The 23945-nt window shown below is 46.7% G+C and overlaps 2 protein-coding genes across 5 annotated transcripts in view; one reads left to right on the top strand and one right to left on the bottom strand.

Annotated features, from left to right (window-relative positions):
- LOC137351684 (zona pellucida sperm-binding protein 4-like) overlaps positions 1-23945 on the top strand; it is a 67560-nt gene that overhangs the window by 20033 nt on the left and 23582 nt on the right. The window lies entirely within an intron of this gene.
- On the bottom strand, positions 6020-16604 carry LOC137351898 (zona pellucida sperm-binding protein 4-like). Its single transcript, XM_068016772.1, has 10 exons — positions 16329-16604; positions 14595-14736; positions 8379-8557; positions 8211-8308; positions 8002-8135; positions 7721-7910; positions 7434-7581; positions 7210-7282; positions 6270-6380; positions 6020-6195 (listed from the first exon to the last, which is right to left on the bottom strand). The coding sequence occupies exons 1-10, from the start codon at positions 16602-16604 to the stop codon at positions 6044-6046; spliced, it is 1503 nt and encodes a 500-aa protein (XP_067872873.1). The 3' UTR covers positions 6020-6043.

Raw genomic sequence — 23945 nt, 5'->3', positions numbered from 1 at the left:
CAATCCCTTTTATTCCATTGTTGTCAACGTTGCTGACAAACCTGCTTTAGGCACTTTCTGAAATGCTTTCAGGAAGTCCATGTACATTCCAACTGCATCACTCTCCAACCCTCAGTTTCTTCACTGAAATATTAGTTAATCACTGTTTTCCCTTAGCAAATCCATGTTGGCTTCCCTTTAATCCACATGTGTCCAAGTGACTTGTTAGTTTGCTCTGGATTTTCATTTTCAAAAAACTTTCCCATAAATGAGGTTGAACTGACTGACTGGCCTGTAATGGATGGGTTATCCTTGCAGTCCTTTGGCCCCACTCCCGTCTCTGAGGAATGGAAGATTATGGTCTGTACTTGTGCAATTTCTGCCCTGGTCTCTGTGTATCCTTGGATGTATCTCATCCAGTCCCATTGACTTACCAATTAAACTGCAACCAGTCTTTCTAATGTCACTGCTATCAATTAGCCTATACAGTGTGTTAATTACCTCCTGTCACTGCCTTGGGCAGCATCTTCCTTGGTCAAGACCAATGCTAAGTAATTGTTTAATGCCTCAGCTATGCCCTCTGCCTCCATACTTCCCACTTTTAGTCCTGAATCAGCCCCACTCATTCTCTTAGCACCTTTTACTGCTGACATAGAAACCTAGAAAATAGGAGCACGGGTAGGCCATTCATCTTTTCGAGCCTGCTCCGCCATTCATTATGATCATGGCTGATCATCCAACTCAGTAACCTGTTCCCACTTTTGCACCACACACTTTGTTCCCTTTAGACCCAACTCCGATATCTATATTTAACTCCTTCTTGAAAACAGATGTTTTGGCCTCAACTGCTTTCTGTGGTAGTGAATTCCACAGGCTCACCACTCTCTGGATGAAGTAATTTCTCCCCATTTCAGTCCTGAATGGCTTACCCTGTATCCTTAGACTGTGACCCCTGGTTCTGGACTCTCCCACCATCGGGAACATCCTTCCTGCATCTACCCTGTCAAGTCCTGTTTGAAACCTATAAAATTCTGAGACCCCCCCCCCCCTCACTCTTAACTCCTGCGAATATAATCCTAACTGACTCAATCTCTTCTCATCCGTCAGTCCCACCATCAGAGGAATCTGTCTGGTCAACCTTTGCTGCACTCCCTCGAGCAAGAACATCCTTCCTCAGATCTGCCTATAGAAGATTTTGTATTCCCTGTTAGCTGCCAGTCTCTCCTCTTTTTGCTTCTCATTTCTTCCACTTCACTCTGAACTTTCAATGTTTAGCCTGTTCACACTTGTTCACCTGACTTCTGTCATACACCTTTTTTCTGATTCATCTTACTCTCTATCTCTTGTCATCCAGGGAGCTCTGGCTTTGTTTTTTGTCCTATCTTTCTCATGGGAATGCACCTTAACATTACCCAAACTCTTTTGAAAAGTAGTCCTTTATTCAATTGCAATTCTGCCTGACAATATATCTGGGACAGACCTATTCTCATACCATTGAAATTGACTTCACCCAAATTTCATTACTTTTCCTCTGAATTTGTCCCTACATTTTTTTCCAAAAAAAAACCTAAGCCTTGTGATATGAACACTGTCTCTATATATTCTAACACTTGATCCACTTGTCCCATCTCATTCCCTAGAATGAGATTCAGATCCAGAAATGTCTCCTTCCTCATTGGACTAGAAACATAACTGAAGTAGAAAATTCTCCTCAACACACTTGAGAAACACTTCCCCCTTTCTGCCCTTTACACGACCATTATTCAGTCCACATTAGAATAATTGAAGTCCCCCATTATAACTACTCTATAGAGTTTTTGCAATGCTCAGTAATTTCCTTGCAAATTAGTTCCACTGTATCTTTTTCTACTAGTTGGTCCCTGGAATATATGCAGTTGTGGAATGGTACCGCCATTGTTTCTCTCCCTCCTTCCTTCATTGCTCCTTACTGGACCATGCCCATTTTTAAGCCAGGCCTCTATTGTCATATCATTCCCCTATGTAGCTATCTGAGGCTGCAGATCACTAATGAATTTGTAATGTTTCCTTGGTCACCAAGCTTTCAGATAATCTTCATGTCTATGGCTTCTGTAAGAGTTTCCTTAATTGCCAGACTGCATGCTGGACATTAGGAATACATCTTCTTTGGCCTCCTTATCTCGAGAGACAATGGATAAGCGCCTGGAGGTGGTCAGTGGTTTGTGAAGCAGTGCCTGGAGTGGCTTTCAAGGCCAATTCTAGAGTGACAGGCTCTTCCACAGGTGCTGCAGAGAAATTTGTTTGTCGGGGCTGTTACACAGTTGGCTCTCCCCTTGCGCCTCTGTCTTTTTTCCTGCCAACTACTAAGTCTCTTCGATTCGCCACACTTTAGCCCAGTCTTTATGGCTGCCCGCCAGCTCTGGCGAACGCTGGCACCTGACTCCCACGACTTGTGATCAATGTCACAGGATTTCATGTCGCGTTTGCAGACGTATTTAAAGCGGAGACATGGACGGCCGGTGGGTCTGATACCCGTGGTGAGCTCGCTGTACAATGTGTTTTTGGGGATCCTGCCATCTTCCATCCGGCTCACATGGCCAAGCCATCTCAAGCGCCGCTGACTCAGTGGGGTGTATAAGCTGGGGATGTTGGCTGCCTCGAGGACTTTTGTGTTGGAGATATAGTCCTGCCACCTGATGCCAAGTATTCTCCTGAGGCAGAAAGATGGAATGAATTGAGACGTCGCTCTTGTTTGATGTACGAATAAAAATAAACACCTTCATAAACAATTACTTGCCAATTGTGGCAGGTAAATCACCAGAGCCACAAGTAAAGTTGTTTTACAAATTAGAATATTTCACTCTTGGGAACTGCTCAAACATAGCAAATTTGGGGAGTGAAATTATAACTAACACATCTGTATTCTGATCTTTGAGCTGGAGGGTACAGCAGGTGGCGTATCAGGACTGAGCTGATGCACATCTAAAGGAGTGAACTTCTCTAATGGCACTGAGTAAATCAGGTAATAACAAGGTAGTCTGTGTAAAGTCAATGGGCAAATTATTGGAGAAATTTGAGGGACTGAAAAATCGTCAATTAGCAAGTGAAGGATGAGATGGACAACCAGTGTTGGGTTTATTAAAGGAAGCTCATTTGTGACTAACTTCAATAACTCTTTGAAGGAGGTAATAGTCAATGAGCAAGTTTTGATGTCTACAATGAAATGTGTCTTTTGACCAGGTCCCACATGGCAGATTAGTGAGAAAAGTGAAAGCTCATGGGATCCAAGGGGAAATGAGCAAGTTGGAACCAAAATTAGCTCAGTGGCAGTGTTATGATCTGTTTGAGATGTTTTGAGGACTTCTGTTAAAGATTGTGGATGTTTGTTATTTGCAAAACTGAAAAATTCCATGGATGTTTTTATTGCTACAAGAGTCAGTGGGAAGACACTAGAGGTTTTGTTTGAAAACAAACAGCCTTGATGACTTGTGTGTCTTCAGTCATTTCTTGATATCATGTGGAGCGAGTCAAATTGGCTGAAGTCTGGCATCTGTGAAGCCGAGGACTTCAGGAGGAGGCAGAGATGGATCATCGACTCGGCCCTTCTAGCTGAAGACTGGTGCAAATTAGAGATACAGCACTGAAACAAGCCCTTCGGCCCACCGAGTCTGTGCCGACCATCAACCACCCATTTATACTAATCCTACACTAATCCCATATTCCTACCAAACATCCCCACCATTCCCTATATTTCCCTACCACCTACCTATACTAGTGACAATTTATAATGGCCAATTTACCTACCAACCTGCAAGTCTTTTGGCTTGTGGGAAGAAACCGGAGCACCCGGAGAAAGCCCACGCAGACACAGGGAGAACTTGCAAACTCCACACAGGCTCAGCCTTATCTTTTTTGCACTGACGTGCTGGGCTCCCCCATCATTCAGGATGGGGATGTTTGTGGAGCTGCCTCGTCCAATTGTCCACTGCCATTCAGGACTGGATGTGGCAGGACTGCAGAGCTTAGATCTGATCTGTTGGTTGTGTGATCACTTAGCTCTGCCTGTTGCATGTTGCTTATGCTGTTTGGCATGCAAGTAATCCTGGGTTGGAGCTGCACCAGGCTGACACTTCATTGAGGTATGCCTGGTGCTACTGCTGGCATGCCTTCCTGCACACTTCATTGAACCAATGTTGGCATCCCTACACGATGGGGATGGTAGAGTGGGGAAATGCCAGGCCATGAGGTTAGATACAATGCTGCTGCTGATAACCCACAGCACCTCCATGGCTGCTCAGGTTTGCATTGCTCAATATGTTTGCAATTGTGGCATGATCAGTGCAGACTTGGAAGGCTGAATAGCCTGTTCCTGTGCTGTACTGTTTGTTCTATCCCATTCACCATGGTTGTAGTTCTTAAACATGTAGGGTATCCTTAAATGTGAAGATGGGAATCTGTCTCCTCAAGGACTGTGCAGTGACCACTCCTAAATACTGTCCGATGATCCATGGAGAAGTGGAACTGAAGAAGAACTGTGCACTGCTCCTGTCTTGGTCATAACAGCAAGAAGCAGAGAATAAATGGTCAATGAAAGATTTTATTAGGCATTTCAGTCTTTTCCTTGAGCCAGAAATAAAAGTAGACAATTGAACAACTAATTGGATGAGGCAGCTCCACCAACAGTTCAGATTCAAGTGGAAATGGACCATCCTGTGAGAAAGTTTACTAAAATTGTTTAGACCTCAACTGGAGGCCTGTTAAAAATTCTGGACACTATAAACTAAATGTAGGTGAAGGATGTAGAGGGTGCAGAAAAGTTACTAGAATGAGCAATGCCAATTACGTTGATAGAAGCTGCTGCTGTTCTCAAAATCTACAAGGAGAAGCTGAGGTGATTTGCTAATTGTTCAAAGTGAGGGTCTGAACTATAGTTACAGAACTTACCATTGTTAGAATAAATCAGAACCAAAGGGCACAGGCTGGTCAACAATAGAACCAGAGGTGATGGGAGGAAGACCTACAGAACAGGCTGCAGATGGTTACAGATAGTTATTAATTTTATGCCAATATTGTCTGACTTTACTGTCATTTTCAGGTGAGTTTCTCCAAGCCTTCTGAAACTACATGCTCAATATCAGCAGCAATCCCTTTCTAAAGGATTGCCCAGACAAGTGTATTGAATTAGCACTGAGCTGTTGTAATAGAGCAGTGTCATTCCACTGAATAGAGTGGAGTAGAGCTTCATTCAGCTGACACTACACAAGGACGAGCAGCCACAGACTCCATCCTGAATATCCTAATGCTGACCCTCCTTCATGCTTTGTAATGGGTCTGTTATCAATCTGTATTTGACAATTCCCAACAACTGCTCAGACTCAGTATTCAGCTTCCACTGCTGCTCAGCAACAGCCCAAACTGCTAAAGATATTTGTAGGAACAATCAGATTAGTCAATTACAAACATCACCCAGACTAGAGAAACAAGGGAATCCTGCAGCACTGCCAGGCTCCAGTCAGTTTTCCTAATCTCCCATTAAGTGTCATTTCAGCAACCTGACTTGCTGTTTCCCCATCTTCAAGGATGCATCAGACATCCAAACTTGGTCCAATTAGTAGGAATGCTGGTGCTCCTCATGTTGCACTTCTCCCTCCTCCTGAAGCATCCAGGTATATTTGTCAGTAACCAGTATCTCCAGCAACCCAATAAAAACCCAAGCACATGGTCTAGACTAATCCTCAATACATCAGCTCAGGGTTAATTCTCAGCAGGAACAGATTGTTCAGATGTCTGTGGCAGAGTCCAGAAAACCAGTCCTGTTCACTGAGGATGGAGCTGACTGCTCATGTCAGGTTTGAACTAGTTAATATATTTATGGAACTGGCAGTACCAGAAAGAGGTCTGAGACAATTGCCCAGGATCAGAGTTAGTTCCAACTAGAATCATGATCAACCCCATTTTATACTTGTGGGTGAGGTAATTGATCACTGAAAAGTTCATTATAAATTGCAACTGCCATTGAATAATTTAACATTCAGATAGAGACTAAGACTTCATCTATAAACAGGAGTTTATTATCCAGACAGATCTACAGTTCCATTGATCTGCACTCAGAACCCACCCTGTGAGCCACATCCATTTTCCACACAGCAACAGTCCCAACCAACAGGGCCACAGAGAACAGAGCCACCCCAACTGCTACTCCAGGAAGAACATGGGAGGGGGAATCCACAGCAGCATCTGTGGAGAGAAGCCAGGGTTAGAGGGGCACCAGTTACTGCATCACTACACACTGGAGGAAGTTCCTCCTTTACCTTTCTCTTCCTGCTGGATCCCTGCAGACAATCTCTCCCCATCTTCCAGGAAAATGATGGGCCCAGTGGTCACCAAGGTCCCAGGCTGGTTATTGGTGCTTCTTTGTCTCACTGGGGAAGGAAGAGTTCAAGGTTCAGTAGTTACCTGAATCAGATGTTCAAGCTCAAACTTGATAATCTCTGCTTCCACCACATGCAAGTTTCAAAGTAAATTGGATGGGTGCTTGATGGAAATAAAACTTGTAGAGTTACAGGGATAGAGCAAGGGAATGGGACTGATTTGATGCTTTAAGAGTTAACAATTGACTGGATGGAAAGGCTTCCTCTAGTTATAAAACTTGGTCAGATGCAAAAAAAGACATCTGGTGCAAAATATCAGAGATAAGGGGCACGAGTTAAAAATGGCTGCCTGACTAAAACTGATTTTCCGATATTCAAATGAACCTGCTTCAACCAAGCAGCTTGCAGAATGGTCAGTGTGGACTCCGTGAAGTAATGTCACCAGTTGATAGGAATGTCCTCTCCACTGAAAATAGTTTCATTACATCTGGAATACCTGGTGACAGAATGAGAATAAGGTGCCAGTTCAATGTCCCAGACAAAAAATGTTGAACCTATTCCTGACCAGATAAGGTTTGGAGCAGAGTGCACCTGGACCAATTAGATTCCACTCTGCAGGTGAGGAGTGAGGAACAATGAACCAACATTCCTGCTCACATTATCCTGGCTGAGGGATCACAACATGCTTGGTCTGCATCTCCCTGCTTTCTTGTGCTCACACTGACTGCCACTTCCTGATGGAAACTTGCACACAGTGGGACTTGGGGGAAAACATTGAGCAGTTCAGAGCTGCAGGATTACTGACACTTCTGGGCCCAGTGTTCAGATCTCACACACTCCCCATCAGGGTTCACTTTCTACTCACATCCCAGGTACTTACTGGGGCTGCAGGAAGCTGTGCAGTTCTCTCGGCTGGAAGGGGAGCAAACCTCAGCACTGCAGTGGAAGTAAACCTGCAAAGAGACAGTGCGGTATGGTGAGTGCCACAGCTCCCAGGAAGCAGGAGGAGAGGAATGCTTCTCCATTCAAAAAGATAGATAGAACAGGGAGCTCACTCAGTAACAAGCTCAACCAAGTCAGCCAGAATGACTGAAGGAGACTCACCTCCCCGCTCAGAGGCCGGCCTGAAACTCGCTCCCAGAAAGTGAAAGTGCTGACTACAAAGCGCTTATGATGAGTTGGGAAACGCAAATGGGAAGCAGCGTCTAGCGGGAGGAGGCGGCTTTTGTAGTTGTCACCAGTAAAGGGGCACCTGGAACAGAAAGAATGATAGCATTGCTGTCAACTAGTGATCCAAGATGAGACTAGAATACAATGCAGAGGAACAGGGAAACCACTTGCTAACACCTCATTGCTTTGCTGAATCTTCATTGCCTCCCCCACCCCCTCACCTGTTCACCAGGAGCTTCCATTGAAGCTGGGAATAGGGCTCGGCAGTAGGGCTCGCCCAGCACTCATTGAGCACCAGCACAAGGGATGGGTCGTTCCGGTTCAGGACACGAACCTCCACAAACACGGGCTCCCGGAGCACACTCAGGATCGGGTAGTCACTGGCCACGTACCAGCTCCGGTAGGCAGCATCTGAAAAGAGAAAGATGCAGGATGGCCACAATGTGCAGAGACAGAGAGAGAGACAGAAGTTGGACACTAGCCATCAGAGAGCACTCGCTACCTCTCGCTATTCTCAGCTCCAGAAGCAGGATCCCGGTCTCGGTGGCAGGCAGTGGCGGAGAAAGGGTGTAAACTCGGGGCTTCAGCTGCAATTCAGACTCCTGGCTTCCCTTGTAACTGCACTGGACATGGAGCCTGCAAGAGAAGGGACACGGCTGCACAATTCAGCTCCTCACCACCTCTAGCCGCTCAATGTGCTCCCATATTCACCTGAAGGGGCTGTCCCGGCTCACCGATCCCAAAGCACCATCCAAGATCTCAAACTGAGCCAACACATCCGTTTCATACACCACGTCCACCCCGTCCAGCTACAAGAGACACAAGACCATCAGTACTGACTGACACCCATTGATGGGACAGCCAAGCCACAATACATACCCGCTGGCTAGTGCCACACTCAGTAAGTGCGAACTCAAAGAGCACAGTGTCTACAGAGGCCACGGTGGGACTGCACTCAGCTCCGTGTCCATCCTTCAGATGCACCGTTGTCAGGTTTACAGGAGGCAGCGTCAAATCCTTGGAGATGGCGATCAGGACCCGCCCATCCTTGGTGCAAACTGCAAGACAGGCAATGAAAGGAGTTTAGTTGTTGTCCCAATCTCAGCAGAACATGTTTCTGAGAATACTTCCAGGGATGAGGGACTGGGACTTCAGCTCTGTGGATAGAACAAGGAATACAGTCCCAGCTTCCCCAGGAGGAGAGATTTGATAGGTGGGGAACATGAGGGGCCTAGACCAATTAGATAGAGAGAAACTGTTCCCATTGGCACAAGGGTGGAGAACCAGAGGGCACAGATTGAAGGAGATTGGTAGAAGCAGAGGTGACAGGAGGGAAAAGTGACACAGCGAGTGGTTAGGATCTGGAATGTACTGCCCGAGTAGTGGAGACAGATTTAATCAGAGCTTTCAAAGACTATAGGATAATTATCGAGAGACTGGATGCAGGGCTTCTGGGAAAGGGAAGAGCTGAATTGCTCTGAGACATTATGGACACAACAGGCCAAATGGCCACATGTGCTGTTTCTAAGATTTCTTTGGGAAAAGCGACCTCTGTGCCACACAAGTGCCAGGCAATGACCTTTGCTAACAAGGGAGCAAGTAACTATCTCTCCATGACATTACAATCACTGAATCATCAATTACAAGGACATAATTGTTTGGAGAAAACAGATTTACAAGAATGTTGCCAGAGTTTGAAAGTTGGATATGAGGAAGATTGGCTCAGCAATGGTTGTTTCCTTTAGAAAGGAGGAGGCAGAGAAGTAGAAAATTCTGAGGGGCTGAGAGACTAGACAAGGAAGACCCATTTCCCCAAGCAGAGATGTCAGTTACCAGGGGGCACAGATTTATGATTGATGGATTAGAGGAGACATGAGGGAAGCTTTTTCACCCAGAGGGTGACGAGTGCCTGGCATTCACTACCAGGAATTGTGCTGGAGGTGGAAACCCTTAATTTAAAAAAGGTACCAGGACATGCACCTGACAAGCTGTGACCCACAAGGCAATGGATTAGGTGCTGGAAGGGGATTAGATGGTGTCTGTGCTGACTGAATAAAACTAGCTGCCCTATGGGCTGAATGGCCTTCTGTGCTGTAATTTTTCAACAGTTATGAATTTCCAACACCCTCGGGCTACCATTGAACAGAAACTGAATGGAAGCAGCCATTTAAATACTCTGGCTCCAGGAGCAGGTCAGAGACTGGGAATCCTGCTGCAAGTAACTCACCACCTGACTCCCCAAAGCCTGTCAACCATCTACAAGGCACAAGTCAGGAATGTGATGGAATACTCTCCACTTGCCTGGATCTGTACAGCTCGAACACAAGTTCAACACTATCCAGGACAAAGCAGCCCTGTTGATTGTGGATAGCATGCCATTCACATTGTACCATCTACAAGATGCACTGCAGCAATGCACAAAGGCTCCTTAGACAGCTCCTTCCAAACCCACAACCTCTACCACCTAGAAGGACAAGGGCAAATGCATGGGAACACCTGCAAGTTCCCCTCCAAGTCACACATCATCCTGACTTGGAACTATATCACCATTCCTTCACTATCACTGGATCAAAATTCTAGAACTCCCTTCCCAACAGCACTGTGGGTTTTCCTACCCCAAATGGACTGCAACAGTTCAAGAAGGCAGCTCACCACCACCTTCTCAAGGTGAATTAGACATGAACAATAAATCCTAGCCCCATCAGAGATGCCCACAGCACATGAACAAATGATTAAAAAATGCCCCCATCATTTCCCAGGAGAATCCCAATCCCAGAATTAGTCTCACTCTTCCATAACTTGCCGGTCCCAATCTTAACCCACACTAAATCCAGTTCAATATTTATCCTGCATTCCAACTCACTTCAGCTCCCAGTCCAACAGAGTTAAAATCCCCTCCGAATTTCCAACATCCCACCCCCCCTCACAATTCTCACATTCCTTCAATTCCAGCCCCTTGAACATCCGTGAATACTCTCTCTCTCCCTGCCATTGACAGGCAGGTTTCCATCTGCCTCAAATTAAAATGGAATTCTCTCCACAAACCTCTGCTTAAAACCAAACCCTGAACCAGTCCAATATTATCAGGACTCTGTTAAATCCTGACAGTTAATATTCCCGGGATTCTCCTTGGGGAGTTTGATTGGGATGAAGATAAACTATTGGAGGAGATAGTCTTCATCCCACAATCAGTTTCACAGACAGGTTTGAAATATTCACTGAATTGAATCCAAGGAAAATCAAAGGATTATCCTGGATAATCCCAACTACAGCTGACCCTGGAAATGACTGCTCTGGAATATAGACGGAGTGAGAATACACCCACCTGGCAGATTGTCCAGTGAATAGAAACACGGCGGCACATCCCGGCTCCCAACATCAAAGCAACAGCCTCTCCGCACACACTCACTGCCTGCAATTCCCACAAATCCACACTCTTGCCGGAATTTGGGAGATATCCAACATTTATCAGCAGGCAGAAAGAGAGAGGGCGGCTGAGCAGAACAGATTGTAACAAATAACAAAGCTAGAATACGGAATATCTCCATGATAACAAGTGAAACCTCCCAGGTGAGTAAGGTTGCTGAACACAATGCCCCTTTTTCTGACAGCTCTGTTTAAGCTGCAGTAAATGAGTTTGCCAATCAGCCTGAGACACAGTCCCAGCTCCACCGCCTCCTCAACATTAACCCGCATTCCCACGGCTCACACGGAGATGGGCTCTGTTTTTAATAAAGCAGGAAAGGACACTGGCTCCAAAGACAGCTCCACAAGTATCCCCTCTTAATGAGGCAGCACGGATAGAATTTAGACATAAAGTCTCATGAAGTGAAGAAAGCGAGAATTGTAAATGATTATCTTGTTGTTTGTGGTAATGACACACTCGGTATCTTGTGGGACAGAGAGAGGCCGCTTCCATCCCATGGACACTGGGGAAGATTGATTCAGCTCCAGACCAAAGCCCCTCTCAGAGACCCCCATCTCCTGGAATGTCCCCTTGTGATCTCAGTGGATTGAACAGATCCATGTTCCTCTGCCCCCTCCTTCAATCCCTATTTCTGATGCCTCCTCTATTCCAGTCCTTGTTCCAGAGATCTTTCTAACACCTTCTGGAGATTCTCTTGGACTTTCACATGTGATGCTTAGCTCTCTCTGAATTAGGAGTGGGGGCAGCCTGACTTTGGATCTTCATTTTCTACTGGGACACCCCTGCTTTGGGGACTATGAGGATTTTGGATGATCATGTGATCCCCATCAGGTCAATGCTTCATCTCAGTAGAGGCACATTTTTATTAGGAGCTGACTGAGCACACAGTGGGATTGAGTTCAGAATATACAGTGGATTCAGTCCTGGATCAGTACAGCTGCACATTCTGCAGTGTCACTTTCTGTTTCAACATTGCTTTTCAATGGGTTTCAATAAACTACTTTCTGTCTCAATGCATCTTGACTCAGTTCATTGACCTGGTTCAGTACAGCACAGATACCCACTGTCCAATGTGTCATTGTGGACTGAGTGAGTTTAGTAATCACCTGATCTGTCCAGAACATATTGTTAGACAAGTCATGCTTCAGTTCCATCAAAGAATTTTCCACATGGATGGAGTTGATCACTAGGCTCTGCTCAACATGCTTGAGAGAGTTGTTGAGGGTAATGTGATTGATGTGGTGAAAATGGACTTCCAAAAGGTGTTTGATAAAAGTCTCACAATAACAGACTTGTCAACAGAGTTGAATCCCATGGAATGAAAGGGACAGTGGAAACATGGATACGAAGTTGGCTGAATGACAGGAAGCAGAGTGTAATGAAGGGGAGGGGGGGGGAGGAGGGGAGGTGATGGTGGGGAAGAGAACAAAGGGAAGGTGTGTGATAGGGTCTACAGCAGGAGATATTAAATAACAAAGATCTCCTGGGACAAAGGCAAAGAGCATGTTAACGGTTGTGGTGAAAGACAGTTGTATTGGGACTGGAGGAAGGTATACAGTGGGGTTCCCCAGGGGGGCAGTATTGGGACCACTGTTTATCTTGATCTAGATTAATGATATAGATTTGGGTGTGCTCGGCACAATTTCAAAATTTGGCAAATACAAAAAGTTGGAAGTATTGTGAACTGTCAGGATGATAGTGATAGATTTTATCCTCCACATGGAGATCAACAAAAAACAAAAGAATTGAATCCACTGACTGACCCCAATTTCGGAAAGAAGTGAGGAACCAATTCTTGGATTATCTCTGCTTTCTGAGCCTCTGGTTTTAATCTTTCCCCAACAATCCCAGCTACAATCTTCAAATGATCTTTTGCCAATTGTTTCAAGGCACTGAGAGTCAGATCTTCTCTCTTGACAAAGTTTTGAACATCAATAGTACTCATGTTAATTTCACACTGATCACAGACAAAGTAAAGGTGAAATATTCTTTGCTTTAGCTCTGGGAAATTCCAGTCTATCCATTCCATAGCCCAGTCACACATCACATCCCGGACAAGATCCCAATTTGTTACGATCCCTGTGGAGATCACTAACAAACCAAAAGGATCAAATCCATCAACTGACCCAAATTTAGGAAAGAAAAACCAAATGGACACAATTTCACTTCAAAAATGTTACATTAACACTCAAACCAAAACCAACATCGATTAAACATGAACTAACAGTTAAATCATGGTCGATATATGTATCTTAATGTTTACACATTAATTATCAGATGCAACAAATATAGTTCTCACAAGTCCTTTGAGCAGTCTTATCAGCAAGATGTCAATGAACATCATGGGCTCAATCACAGCTCCAAGAGAACATAAACAGGCTGGTGAAATGGGGGACACATGGCAGATGGAATTTAATGCTGAGAAGTGTGAAGTGATACATTTTGGGTGGCAGAATGAGGAAAGGTAATACAAAATAAAGGGTATCATTCTAAAGGGGCTGCAGGAACAGAAGGACATAGGGGTGTAAATGCACAAAACATTGAAGGTAGCAGTGCAGATTGAGAAAGACTAGTTCATTCTGAGTCTATGCAACTCTATTGGGGAATGAACCTGCATTAATAGCTGATGAACCAAGGAATGACCTCCAAGCTGTCAGTTCACTTACAGTCAGAGTGACTTTTTATTTATTCGTTCAGGGGATGATCCATCTCGGCCTCCTCCTGAATCCCCAGCTTCACAGATGCCAGCCTTCAGCCAATTCGATTCACTCCACCTGATCTCTCTCTCTCCTGGTCTCTTTATGCTCAGCTCCGCTCTCGCTGTTTCCCGCTCTCTGAGTGAACTCTTGTTCTCTTTCCCGGTCTCTTTATGCTCCGCTCTCGCTGTTTCCCACTCTCTGAATGACCCCTCACTTACTCTCTCTCCCGGTCTCTTTATGCTCTGATCCACTCTCGCTGTTCCCTTCTCTCTGAGTGACCCCCTCACTTATTCTTTCTCCCAGTCTCTTTCTGCTCAGCTCCGCTCTCACTGTTTCCCGCTCTCTGAGTGAACTCTCACTCTCTCTCTCGGGCTCTTTACGCTCCGCTTCGCTCTCACTGTTTCCCGTTATCTGAGTAAACTCTCGCTCTCTCTCTTCTGGTATGTTTACTATCCAGTCTGCTCTCACTTTTCCCGCTCTCTGAATGAAATCTCGCTCTCTCTCTCTCCCGGGCTCTTTATGCTCCGTTCCTTTCTCACTGTTTCCCGCTCTCTGACTGAGCTCTCGCTCTCTCTCTCCTCGGCTCATTGTGCTCTGCTCCGCTCTCGCTGTTTCCTGCTCTCTGAGTTAATTCTCACTCTCTATCTCCCGGGCTCTTTATGCTCTGCTCTGCTCTCGCTGATTCCCGCTCTCTGATCATCCCAACCTACCCATGACCCCAGCGTCCTTGCAAACTACTGCCCCATCTCTACCCTGTTATCAGGAGACAATCTGTGAGGATTTAACCCCTTACTCACCATGGGATCCAATGACACGGGGCGTGGTGTCGGAGGGGGAGGAAAACATAGTTACAAAGATAACACAGTTGCCCTCACCTCCTCATAATACCCATATAATCCCATCCCCTTTCTATATGTAGTCATGGGCTGAGCTCCGACAGGTGGTGCGCACAATATTCCGAACACGCACCTGTCAGATTTTTTTGTTTCTTTTCGTCGGATGCAGCTGACTCTTGTTGCATCAGTAGAGCATTGTATGCATACTTTATCATTTCCCGAGTGGACTTGTAACCATGTATTAAAATAAGCTTTATCTCTACTCCAGTCCCTGACTGTTGGGATACATATACCATCAGTGAAATTATACAAAGCCCCATAGTTCATGTAGTTATGTCCCTCCTGTGTTTGTTGTTGCTCCAGTGGTGCATCAGCATTCTCTTGTGCTTGTATTAATCTCAGAGTTCCCAGTATCACGACTTCCCAGAGTCGAAGTGCCCACTGTGGGTTCATCACTTCCGGTGTTTTAATCCAGGGATTTAAACAAAATGACCTGGTCGTCACCAGGTGTTAGTTCCTGGTCTACTCATTTCCTCACCTGTGTGGGTGGAAAAGGTTCTATTGTTTATGGGTTAATAGCTGTGTCTTTTATAATCGTACCATTTCTATCTCGTCAAGTCCGTGTCTGTATTGCCATCAGATTTGTATCTGAGCACGCTGCGCTCGTGCCTGAGTGGTGATGAATACCAGCCAGACTCCGGTTAACATCACCACTACTCCCAGTCCCCCGAACATTCCATTCTCTAATGTGTTTCGCCACTCCTGGTATCACATGACATACCAGGTGGTCTCCATGATAGGCCCTATCTCAGGTTCAGCCATCATTCCCTTGATTATATTTTTTCCGTTGGGACCAGTGTTTCCACCGGCCCTTCCCTTTCATATCGACACATGCACAGGTATCACTAGTCATGAATAATATCGTATGGTCCGATCTACCTTGGGGTGAATCCTGCCTGTTTGGGGGTAACTCGGACCAAAACATTCTCCCCTACTTGTGGTATGGCTGGGCCGGCCTTATCCTTGTTTTGTGTCTCCAGGTCCCGTATGGCCTGCTGATCCCTCACCTCCTGTCACAACTCTTTTAACTGCAGATCTAATTGTCTTACGTTTTGCCTAATTCAGTCTCGTAGAGGTCCCATATCCTCCCCGCCTACTATGATGCTTTCGGGGAGTTGCATAGCCCTCCCTGTCATGAGTTTGAAGGGGGTCAAGCCTGTCATTCGGTTGGGTGTAGCTCTTAGTCTCATTAATATACAGGGTAAGACATCTACCCACCCCTTTCCGGTCTCAGAGATGGCCTTTGCTATAGCTGTTTTTAGAGTGCGGTTTATTTGCTCCACCATTCCTGAACTCTGCGGGTGATAGGGGACATGAAACCGTTGTCGGATTCCCAGTAAACCACAGACTCGCTTCATGACCTGTCCTGTAAAGTGTGTGCCCTGGTCTGAGTCGGGAATGCTTCAACCCACCTGGTGAACTGAACAATGATCACCAGACAATACCACTTTCCTCTACTATTAGGCAGAGGCCCAGTAAAATCAATTTGCAGGTTTTCCCACGGACCTTTATGTCGGTGCTGATGTGCCATTTTAACCTTGATGGGTTTTCCCGGGTTATGTTGTGCACATATTATACAATGTTGGCAGTGTTTCTCCACGTCTCTCCCTACACCGGCCCACCACCAATCTTTGAGCAGGTGGTTCAGCATCCCATCACATCCGTGGTGATCCGGTTTGTGGTACAGTTTGAGTAGCTCAGTCTGTATGGAGGACGGGACGACTACTTGTAGTCCCTTTCACCAAACCCCTTCTCCCCCAACAACTGCCCCTTGATGTTCCCATCGGGATCGTTCTTCCATGCTAACCTCTTCCTGTACTCTTTTAATGTTTAATTCCCCTGGTCCTAGTGCGGCTACTTGAATGGTCTGTGGCACAGCCCTCTCTGTGGTATTCCGGGCTGCCTGGTCAGCTAACATGTTTCCCTGTTGTTCCTTACATTCCATCTTCCGATGCGCTTTGATATTTATTAAGGCTGCAGCAGCTGGTAGCTTAACTACTTCTACGAATTCTCGAACCACGTTCTCGTGCTGAATATGTCCCCCTCCTGACGTTACATACCCTCGTCTACTCCACGCTGTCATATAATCATGTACTACCCCAAATGTGTATCTACTGTCTGTAAACACATTCACGTGTTTTCCCTCTGCTAACTTTAGGGCTTCCGTTAAAGCCACTAAATCCACAGAATATTGTTCCTTCCAGTCCCCCTTGTAAGAGGACTGTGTCACTTTGATCTACCACAGCCCACCCCGTACGGAACTGTCCATTTATATATCGTCTGGATCCATCAACATAGAGGGTTATGTGGGGATCTGTGAAGGGTTCGTCCACTATTTCTCCTTCTACTTCTTGATCTATTTCTGTCTGGCACTGATGTGGTTCTCCCTCGGCTATTATTCCCTCGGCTGGGTTGATCCCTGTATCTCTAATGATTTGTATCGATTGGTCTTTAGGTAACAGTACTGCTTCCCACATGGCCCGTCGAGCATCGGACACCGTTTTCAATCTCCCGGTGTTTAACAACTCCACTATAGTGTGTTTGGTATGTATAATCAGCTGTCCAGACATTGTGACAGGTTCACATACTCTCACTGCCCAGGCTGTGCAGTCGAGTGCAGCCACGCATTGGTGGAGCCCTCTAACTACCGGAGATTCTTGTGTAGAATAGTATGCCACTGGTCTCATCACACCTCCCCTTTCCTGGGTTACTACAGCATTATAGAAACCCCCATCGAGATCATAATAGATATGGAATGGCTTTGTCATGTCTGATAGTCTGAGGGTTGGGGCTGCAAGCAGCCCTGCCTTTAATTTACCATATGTTTCCTCCTGCTCGTTTCCCTATTCCACTAGTACCATCCCGGGCTTTCCTCCTTTCACTAAGTGTTGGATAGGTTCCACCAGGGTAGCGAATTGGGGAATGAAATTTCTGCAGTAATTGAACAAGCCCATCACTCGCTGTACCCCCTGCACTGTTGTGTGTCGGGGCATATTAGCGATTGCTGTTTTGCGATCGGCGGGGAGGGCTTTACTTCCCTGACTTATGTCATGTCCCAAGTACCGTACTCTGGTCTGGCCGATCTGTGCCTTCTTTTGGGTTAATTTTGAATCCTGATTTTTCTAATGTCTTTAATACGGTTACCAGGGCCCCTAGGCGTTCTCGGTTGGTCACCGAGGTGATCAGGATATCATCCACGTACTGTAAGATAGTACTATTATATGCGGCTAGGTCACACTCTTCCAGGGTTTTGCTCATGATCCGGTGAAAGATGTTTGGGCTGTTGTGGAATCCCTGTGGGAATCTGGACCTGGTGTATTGTTTGCCCTTTGAGATGAAGGCAAATTTTTCCTGGGACTCAGAGTCCAGTGGGATTGACAAGAATCCATTTGTGATATCTAGAACTGTAAAAATCCGATGTTCTGGATTGAAACCGTTGAAGATCGTGGCTGGGCTGGCTACAATAGGGTGCTCTTTGGGTGTTACTTTATTTAGGGCAGTATAATCTATAGTTAACCGGTAACTCCTGTCGGGTTTTTTAACTGGCCACATGGGGGAATTCGTGATTGACACTGTTGGCCGTAAAATGCCCTGTTCTATCAGTGCCATTATTATTCCCTCAGTTGCCTGCATGGCCTCTGGTTTAATCGGGTATTGTTTGTGAGGCGGGTGTGTTGGCCCAACACTTCGTTCTGGCGTGGTTTTGATGAGACCACATTCCTGTTTGCTCTCGGCCCAGATTCCTGGTATAGCTTGGCATATTGTTCCCAACATCCCATCTCCAGTCCAGTCCCTGGCCAAGGTATTAATGCTGCCTATCGTCGCTACATTCCTTAGTGGGACCCATTTACCATTGATTCTGTCTTTGTGTCCCTTTTTAGTCGTCCAGATTATTTGCCTATTCTGTGCGTCTACAATTGTGCCCAGCTCATTGAGTAAGTCCATACCTAGTATTGTACCTTCCGGGTTTGGGCACACCCAGAACTGGACTTGTAGTATCATACCCTCAGTTTCTAATATCTGTGTTTCACTTTTGTATGCTATAGTTTTACTGCCCCCTACTCCCTGTATCATAATAGAGTGTCGGGTAGTAGGCAGGTCAAGGTTAGTCAAGGATACTGATGCTCCCGTATCTATTAACATATCACATCGCTGGCCCCCTAACGATGCCTCAATCCACATACGGGGATCGGATTCCTGCCCGGGGGCCGATGTCACTCATTGGAGCTGTGTTTGTTGTCGTGTCAGGTGCTGTATGATATCTAACAGCTGTTGATTACTCATTTTACTGGCGGCTGTGCCTGTCTCGTCAGTCACCTTTCCTTTCCTTTGTTGCTGCTGGGGTCCTTTTCCTTCCTGTTCACCCCCTCTGTGCCCAGGTCAGAGGCTAGGAATCCTGAGGCGAGCAACTTACCTCCTGACTCCCCAAAGCCTGTCCACCATCTACAAGGCACAAGTCAGGAGTGTGATGGAATACTCTGCACTTGCCTGGATGGGTGCAGCTCCAACAACACTCAAGAAGCTCGACACCACCCAGGACAAAGCAGCCCGCTTGATTGGCACAACATCCACAAACATTCACTCCCTCCACCAACGACGCACAGTGGCAGCAGTGTGTACCATCTACAAGATGCACTGCAGCATTGCACCAAGGCTGCTTAGACAGCACCTTCCAAAGCCACGACCTCTACCAACTAGAAGGACAAGGGCAGCAGATGCATGGGAACACCACCACCTGCAAGTTCCTCTCCAAAACACACACCATCCTGACTTGGAACTATATCGCCGTTCCTTCACTGTCACTGGGTCAAAATCCTGGAACTCCCTTCCTAACAGCACTGTGGGTGTACCTACCCCAAATGGACTGCAGCGGTTCAAGAAGGCAGCTCACCACCACCTTCTCAAGGACAATTAGGGATGGGTAATAAATGCTGGCCTGGCCAGCGATGCCCACATCCCATGAATGAATAAAAAAGTCCTTTATTTCGTGCCCCATTTTGTGAGAGTTTTTGCATTTCTTACGGCCATCCTGCCTTGGGGCTCTCCACTCAGCGTGACGATGTCCTGGTTTATTGTAGTTAAAACAGGTCTCTGTTCTTTTTACAGAGGCTGCTTTGCAAGATTCTGTCAGAAGGGTGGCTATTTTGGATTTTTGTTGATTATCTACAGCGGTACCCCAATTTTCCAAATCATGATAATTATTGTAATTTACTAGTCCCGTTTTCGATATTGCCTGGTGAGTGGGGCTTATTCCGTCCCTATATAACTGGAGAAATGTTGGATTTTGTCGATCTACATTTGCCATGTCACTGTGCGCTAGGAAAGCTTCGGACTTTCTAGTCCCATATTCCTGCGCTCCTTCCCCTTTGTTCTGAGTCACCCCTACAATCGAATTCCAATTTATGGTGGGTGGGGGGTGGGGAACCTGACCAAGGGTAGCAGTGACATCGGCTTTTATGGTGGTGGGGGGGGGGTGGGGAACCTGACCAAGGGTAGCAGTGACATCGGCTTTTATGGTGGGGGGGGAGCGGTGGAACCTGACCAAGGGTAGCAGTGACATCGGCTTTTATGGTGGGGGGGGGGGGGGGGGAACCTGACCAAGGGTAGCAGTGACATCGGCTTTTATGGTGGTGGTGGGGGGGGGGGAACCTGACCAAGGGTAGCAGTGACATCGGCTTTTATGGTGGGAGGGGCGGGGGAACCTGACCAAGGGTAGCAGTGACATCGGCTTTTATGGTGGGGGGGGGGGCGGGGGAACCTGACCAAGGGTAGCAGTGACATCGGCTTTTATGGTGGGGGTGGGGGGGAACCTGACCAAGGGTAGCAGTGACATCGGCTTTTATGGTGGGAGGGGCGGGGGAACCTGACCAAGGGTAGCAGTGACATCGGCTTTAAACATAATCAGGTCTTGTTCCAGTTGTTGCAGGTCAGCAGCCAGGTCCGCACACCAGGTACCATCCCAGTGGGCAGCCTGCAATCGTTCCCAATAATTCTCAGGCATTTTGGTCCTGATTAATCCTATGACATCCCGATTGTGGAGATTGTGACAAATTTGCATTTCTTTAATCTTCTGCCAGAAGATTGCATTGTTATAACGGGGTTTTAGGAGTGGAAGTTTATCCAGTAACTTCATAGTGTCCCCGGGAGACAGGGATATATATGTCTTTCTTAAATGTGCTGGTCGGGCTGGTTGCCCTGGGTGTCCGTCCCGGCCCACCGCCCCGTGTTGTGCTGGCACCCCAGGGACGTACTCCACCTTTACAGGAGCTGTTTTGGCCTTATTCGCCGGAGCGTAAGTGGGGGAGGGGTCTTCTCCTTCTTGGTTATAATTATGTGCCTCCTCCTCTAGGGATCCCCAATCAATATCATCCTCATTAGGCAGTTCGTTAGGGCTGCCTGTCAGTGCTGGTAGGACTGTCCGTCCGGACAGAACAGTCACCTGCTCCTTTTTATCTTTTACATATTGGTTTACTCGTTCTGTTAGTTTGACATGGAATGAAGAATTAGAACCCAGGCTTTTTCATCCTTGTCTTTCTTTTCCTTCTTCCACCATTCCCACTGGTCATCCGGCTGGTCATCAGGTTTCCAACCTGATTTCATCATTTTCTCTATTAATTTTTTATGTTTCTCTGGCAAGTGACAGGTAAGGGACCTTCTGGCCCCCATTCGAGCTCCATCTTTTAACTGGCCAGGCTTGGATAGGATTAGAACTGTTAGAAATCTACTCTCAGAGTCTGCTTTCAGCCCAGCGCAACTTGTAGTAGATTGTATCCTGGCTAACTGTCGGGTCACAAGTCTGTCAGTATTTCACATAACAAGCTTATGATATTCTGAAATACTTTAAGCAATTCCTGACAGTGCACTAGGTATCTTAACGAACTTAAATCCAGAGCACCTCGGGGCCCTGGTAACCGTATTAAAGACATTAGAAAAATCAGGATTCAAAATTAACCCAAAGAAGGCACAGATCGGCCAGACCAGAGTACGGTACTTGGGACATGACATAAGTCAGGGAAGTAAAACCCTCCCCGCCGATCGCAAAACAGCAATCGCTAATATGCCCCGACACACAACAGTGCAGGGGGTACAGCGAGTGATGGGCTTGTTCAATTACTGCAGAAATTTCATTCCCCAATTCGCTACCCTGGTGGAACCTATCCAACACTTAGTGAAAGGAGGAAAGCCCGGGATGGAACTAGTGGAATGGGGAAACGAGCAGGAGGAAACATATGGTAAATTAAAGGCAGGGCTGCTTGCAGCCCCAACCCTCAGACTATCAGACATGACAAAGCCATTCCAGATCTATTATGATCTCGATGGAGGGTTCTATAATGCTGTAGTAACCCTTTCCTTTCCTTTTTTTTAAATCTCTTTTGTCAATTTAGAGCAGAGGGGTTGGAAGCTAGGGCAGTTACATGCTCCTCTTGCAGGATGTGGGAGGTAAGGGTCACCACTTGTGTCCCTGCTGACTTCACGTGTGAGAAGTTCACCCAACCCCAGCTCCTCACAGACTGCGTTAGGGAACTGGAGCTGGATGAACTTCGGATCATTCAGGATGCTGAGGGGGTGATAGAGAGCAGTTAGAGGGAAGTAGTGACACTTAAGTTACAGGATAAAGGTAGCTGGGTGACCGTCGGGGGAGGGATCCCCTGTGGCCGTTCCCCTTAATAATAAGGATAGCGTTTTGGATACGGTTGGTGGGGCGGGGACCTACCAGGGGAAAGCCACAGCGGCCAGGTGTCTGGGACTGAGCCTGGCTCAGTGGCTCAGAAGGGAAGGGGGGAGAATGGGAGAGTGATAGTGATAGGAGATTCAGTGGTTAGAGGAACAGACAGGAGATTCTGTGGACGCGAACGAGATTCCCGGATGGTATGTTGCCTCCCGGGTGCCAGGGTCAGGGATATCTCGGATCGAGTCTGCAGGATTCTTATGGGGGAGGGGGAGCAGCCAGAAGTCGTGGTACACATCAGTACCAATGACATAGTTAGGAAAAGAGATGAGGACCTGAAAAGCGAATATAGGGAGTTAGGTTGGAAGCTAAAAGGCAGGACGAACAGATTAGTAATCTCAGGATTGATACCGGTGCCACATGCTAGTGAGGCTAGAAACAGAGAGCGAGTGCAGTTGAACACGTGGCTACAGAGCTGGTGTAGGAGGGAGGGATTCAGATATGTGGATCATTGGGATACCTTCTGGGGAAGGTGGGACCTGTACCAGAAGGACGGGTTGCATCCGAACTGGAGGGGCACCAATATCCTGGGCGGGAGGTTTGCTAGAGCTCTTTGGGAGGGTTTAAACTAGTTTGGCAGGGGGATGGGAACCGGAGCCACGGATCAATGGATGGGGTAGCTGTTGAACAGGCAGATACCGAGTGCAGAGAGTCTGTGAGGAAGGTTAGACAGTTGACAGGGCAAAGTTGCAGCCAGTATGATGGGTTGAAGTGTGTCTATTTTAACGCAAGAAGTGTCAGGAATAAGGGTGATGAGCTTAGAGCATGGATCAGTAGTTGGAGCTACGATGTTGTGGCCATTACGGAGACTTGGATATCACAGAGGCAGGAATGGATGTTGGATGTTCCGGGGTTTAGATGTTTCAAAAGGAATAGGGAGGGAGGTAAAAGAGGTGGGGGAGTGGCATTGTTAATCAGGGATAGTATCACAGCTGCAGAAAGGGAGGTCGCCGAGGAGGGTTTGTCTATTGAGTCATTATGGGTGGAAGTCAGAAACAGGAAAGGAGCAGTCACTTTATTGGGAGTTCTCTATAGACCCCCCAATAGCAACAGCGACACGGAGGAACAGATTGGGAGGCAGATTTTGGAAAGGTGCAGAAGTAACAGGGTTGTTATCATGGGTGATTTCAACTTCCCCAATATTGATTGGAACCTCCTTAGTGCAAATAGTTTGGATGGAGCAGTTTTTGTCAGGTGTGTCCAGGAAGGTTTCCTGACACAATATGTCGATAGGCCGACTAGAGGGGAGGCTATGTTGGACTTGGTGCTTGGCAACGAACCAGGCCAAGTGGCAGATCTCTCGGTGGGAGAGCATTTCGGTGATAGTGATCACAACTCCCTGACCTTTACTATAGTCATGGAGAGGGATAGGAGCAGACGGGATGGGAAAATATTTAATTGGGGGAGGGGGAATTACAATGCTATTAGGCAGGAACTGGGGAGCATAAATTGGGAACAGATGTTCTCAGGGAAATGCACGACAGAATTGTGGAGGTTGTTTAGAGAGCACTTGCTGCGACTGCTGGATAGGTTTGTCCCGATGAGGCATGGAAGGGATGGTAGGGTGAAGGAACCTTGGATGACAAGAGATGTGGAACAGCGAGTCAAGAGGAAGAAGGAAGCTTACTTAAGGTTGAGGAAGCAAGGATCAGACAGAGCTCTAGAGGGTTACAAGGTCGCCAGGAAGGAACTGAA

This window comes from Heterodontus francisci, chromosome 2 (assembly GCF_036365525.1).
Source record: "Heterodontus francisci isolate sHetFra1 chromosome 2, sHetFra1.hap1, whole genome shotgun sequence".
Taxonomy (NCBI): Eukaryota; Metazoa; Chordata; class Chondrichthyes; order Heterodontiformes; family Heterodontidae; genus Heterodontus; species Heterodontus francisci.
This window is presented reverse-complemented; position numbering and strand designations above follow the sequence as displayed.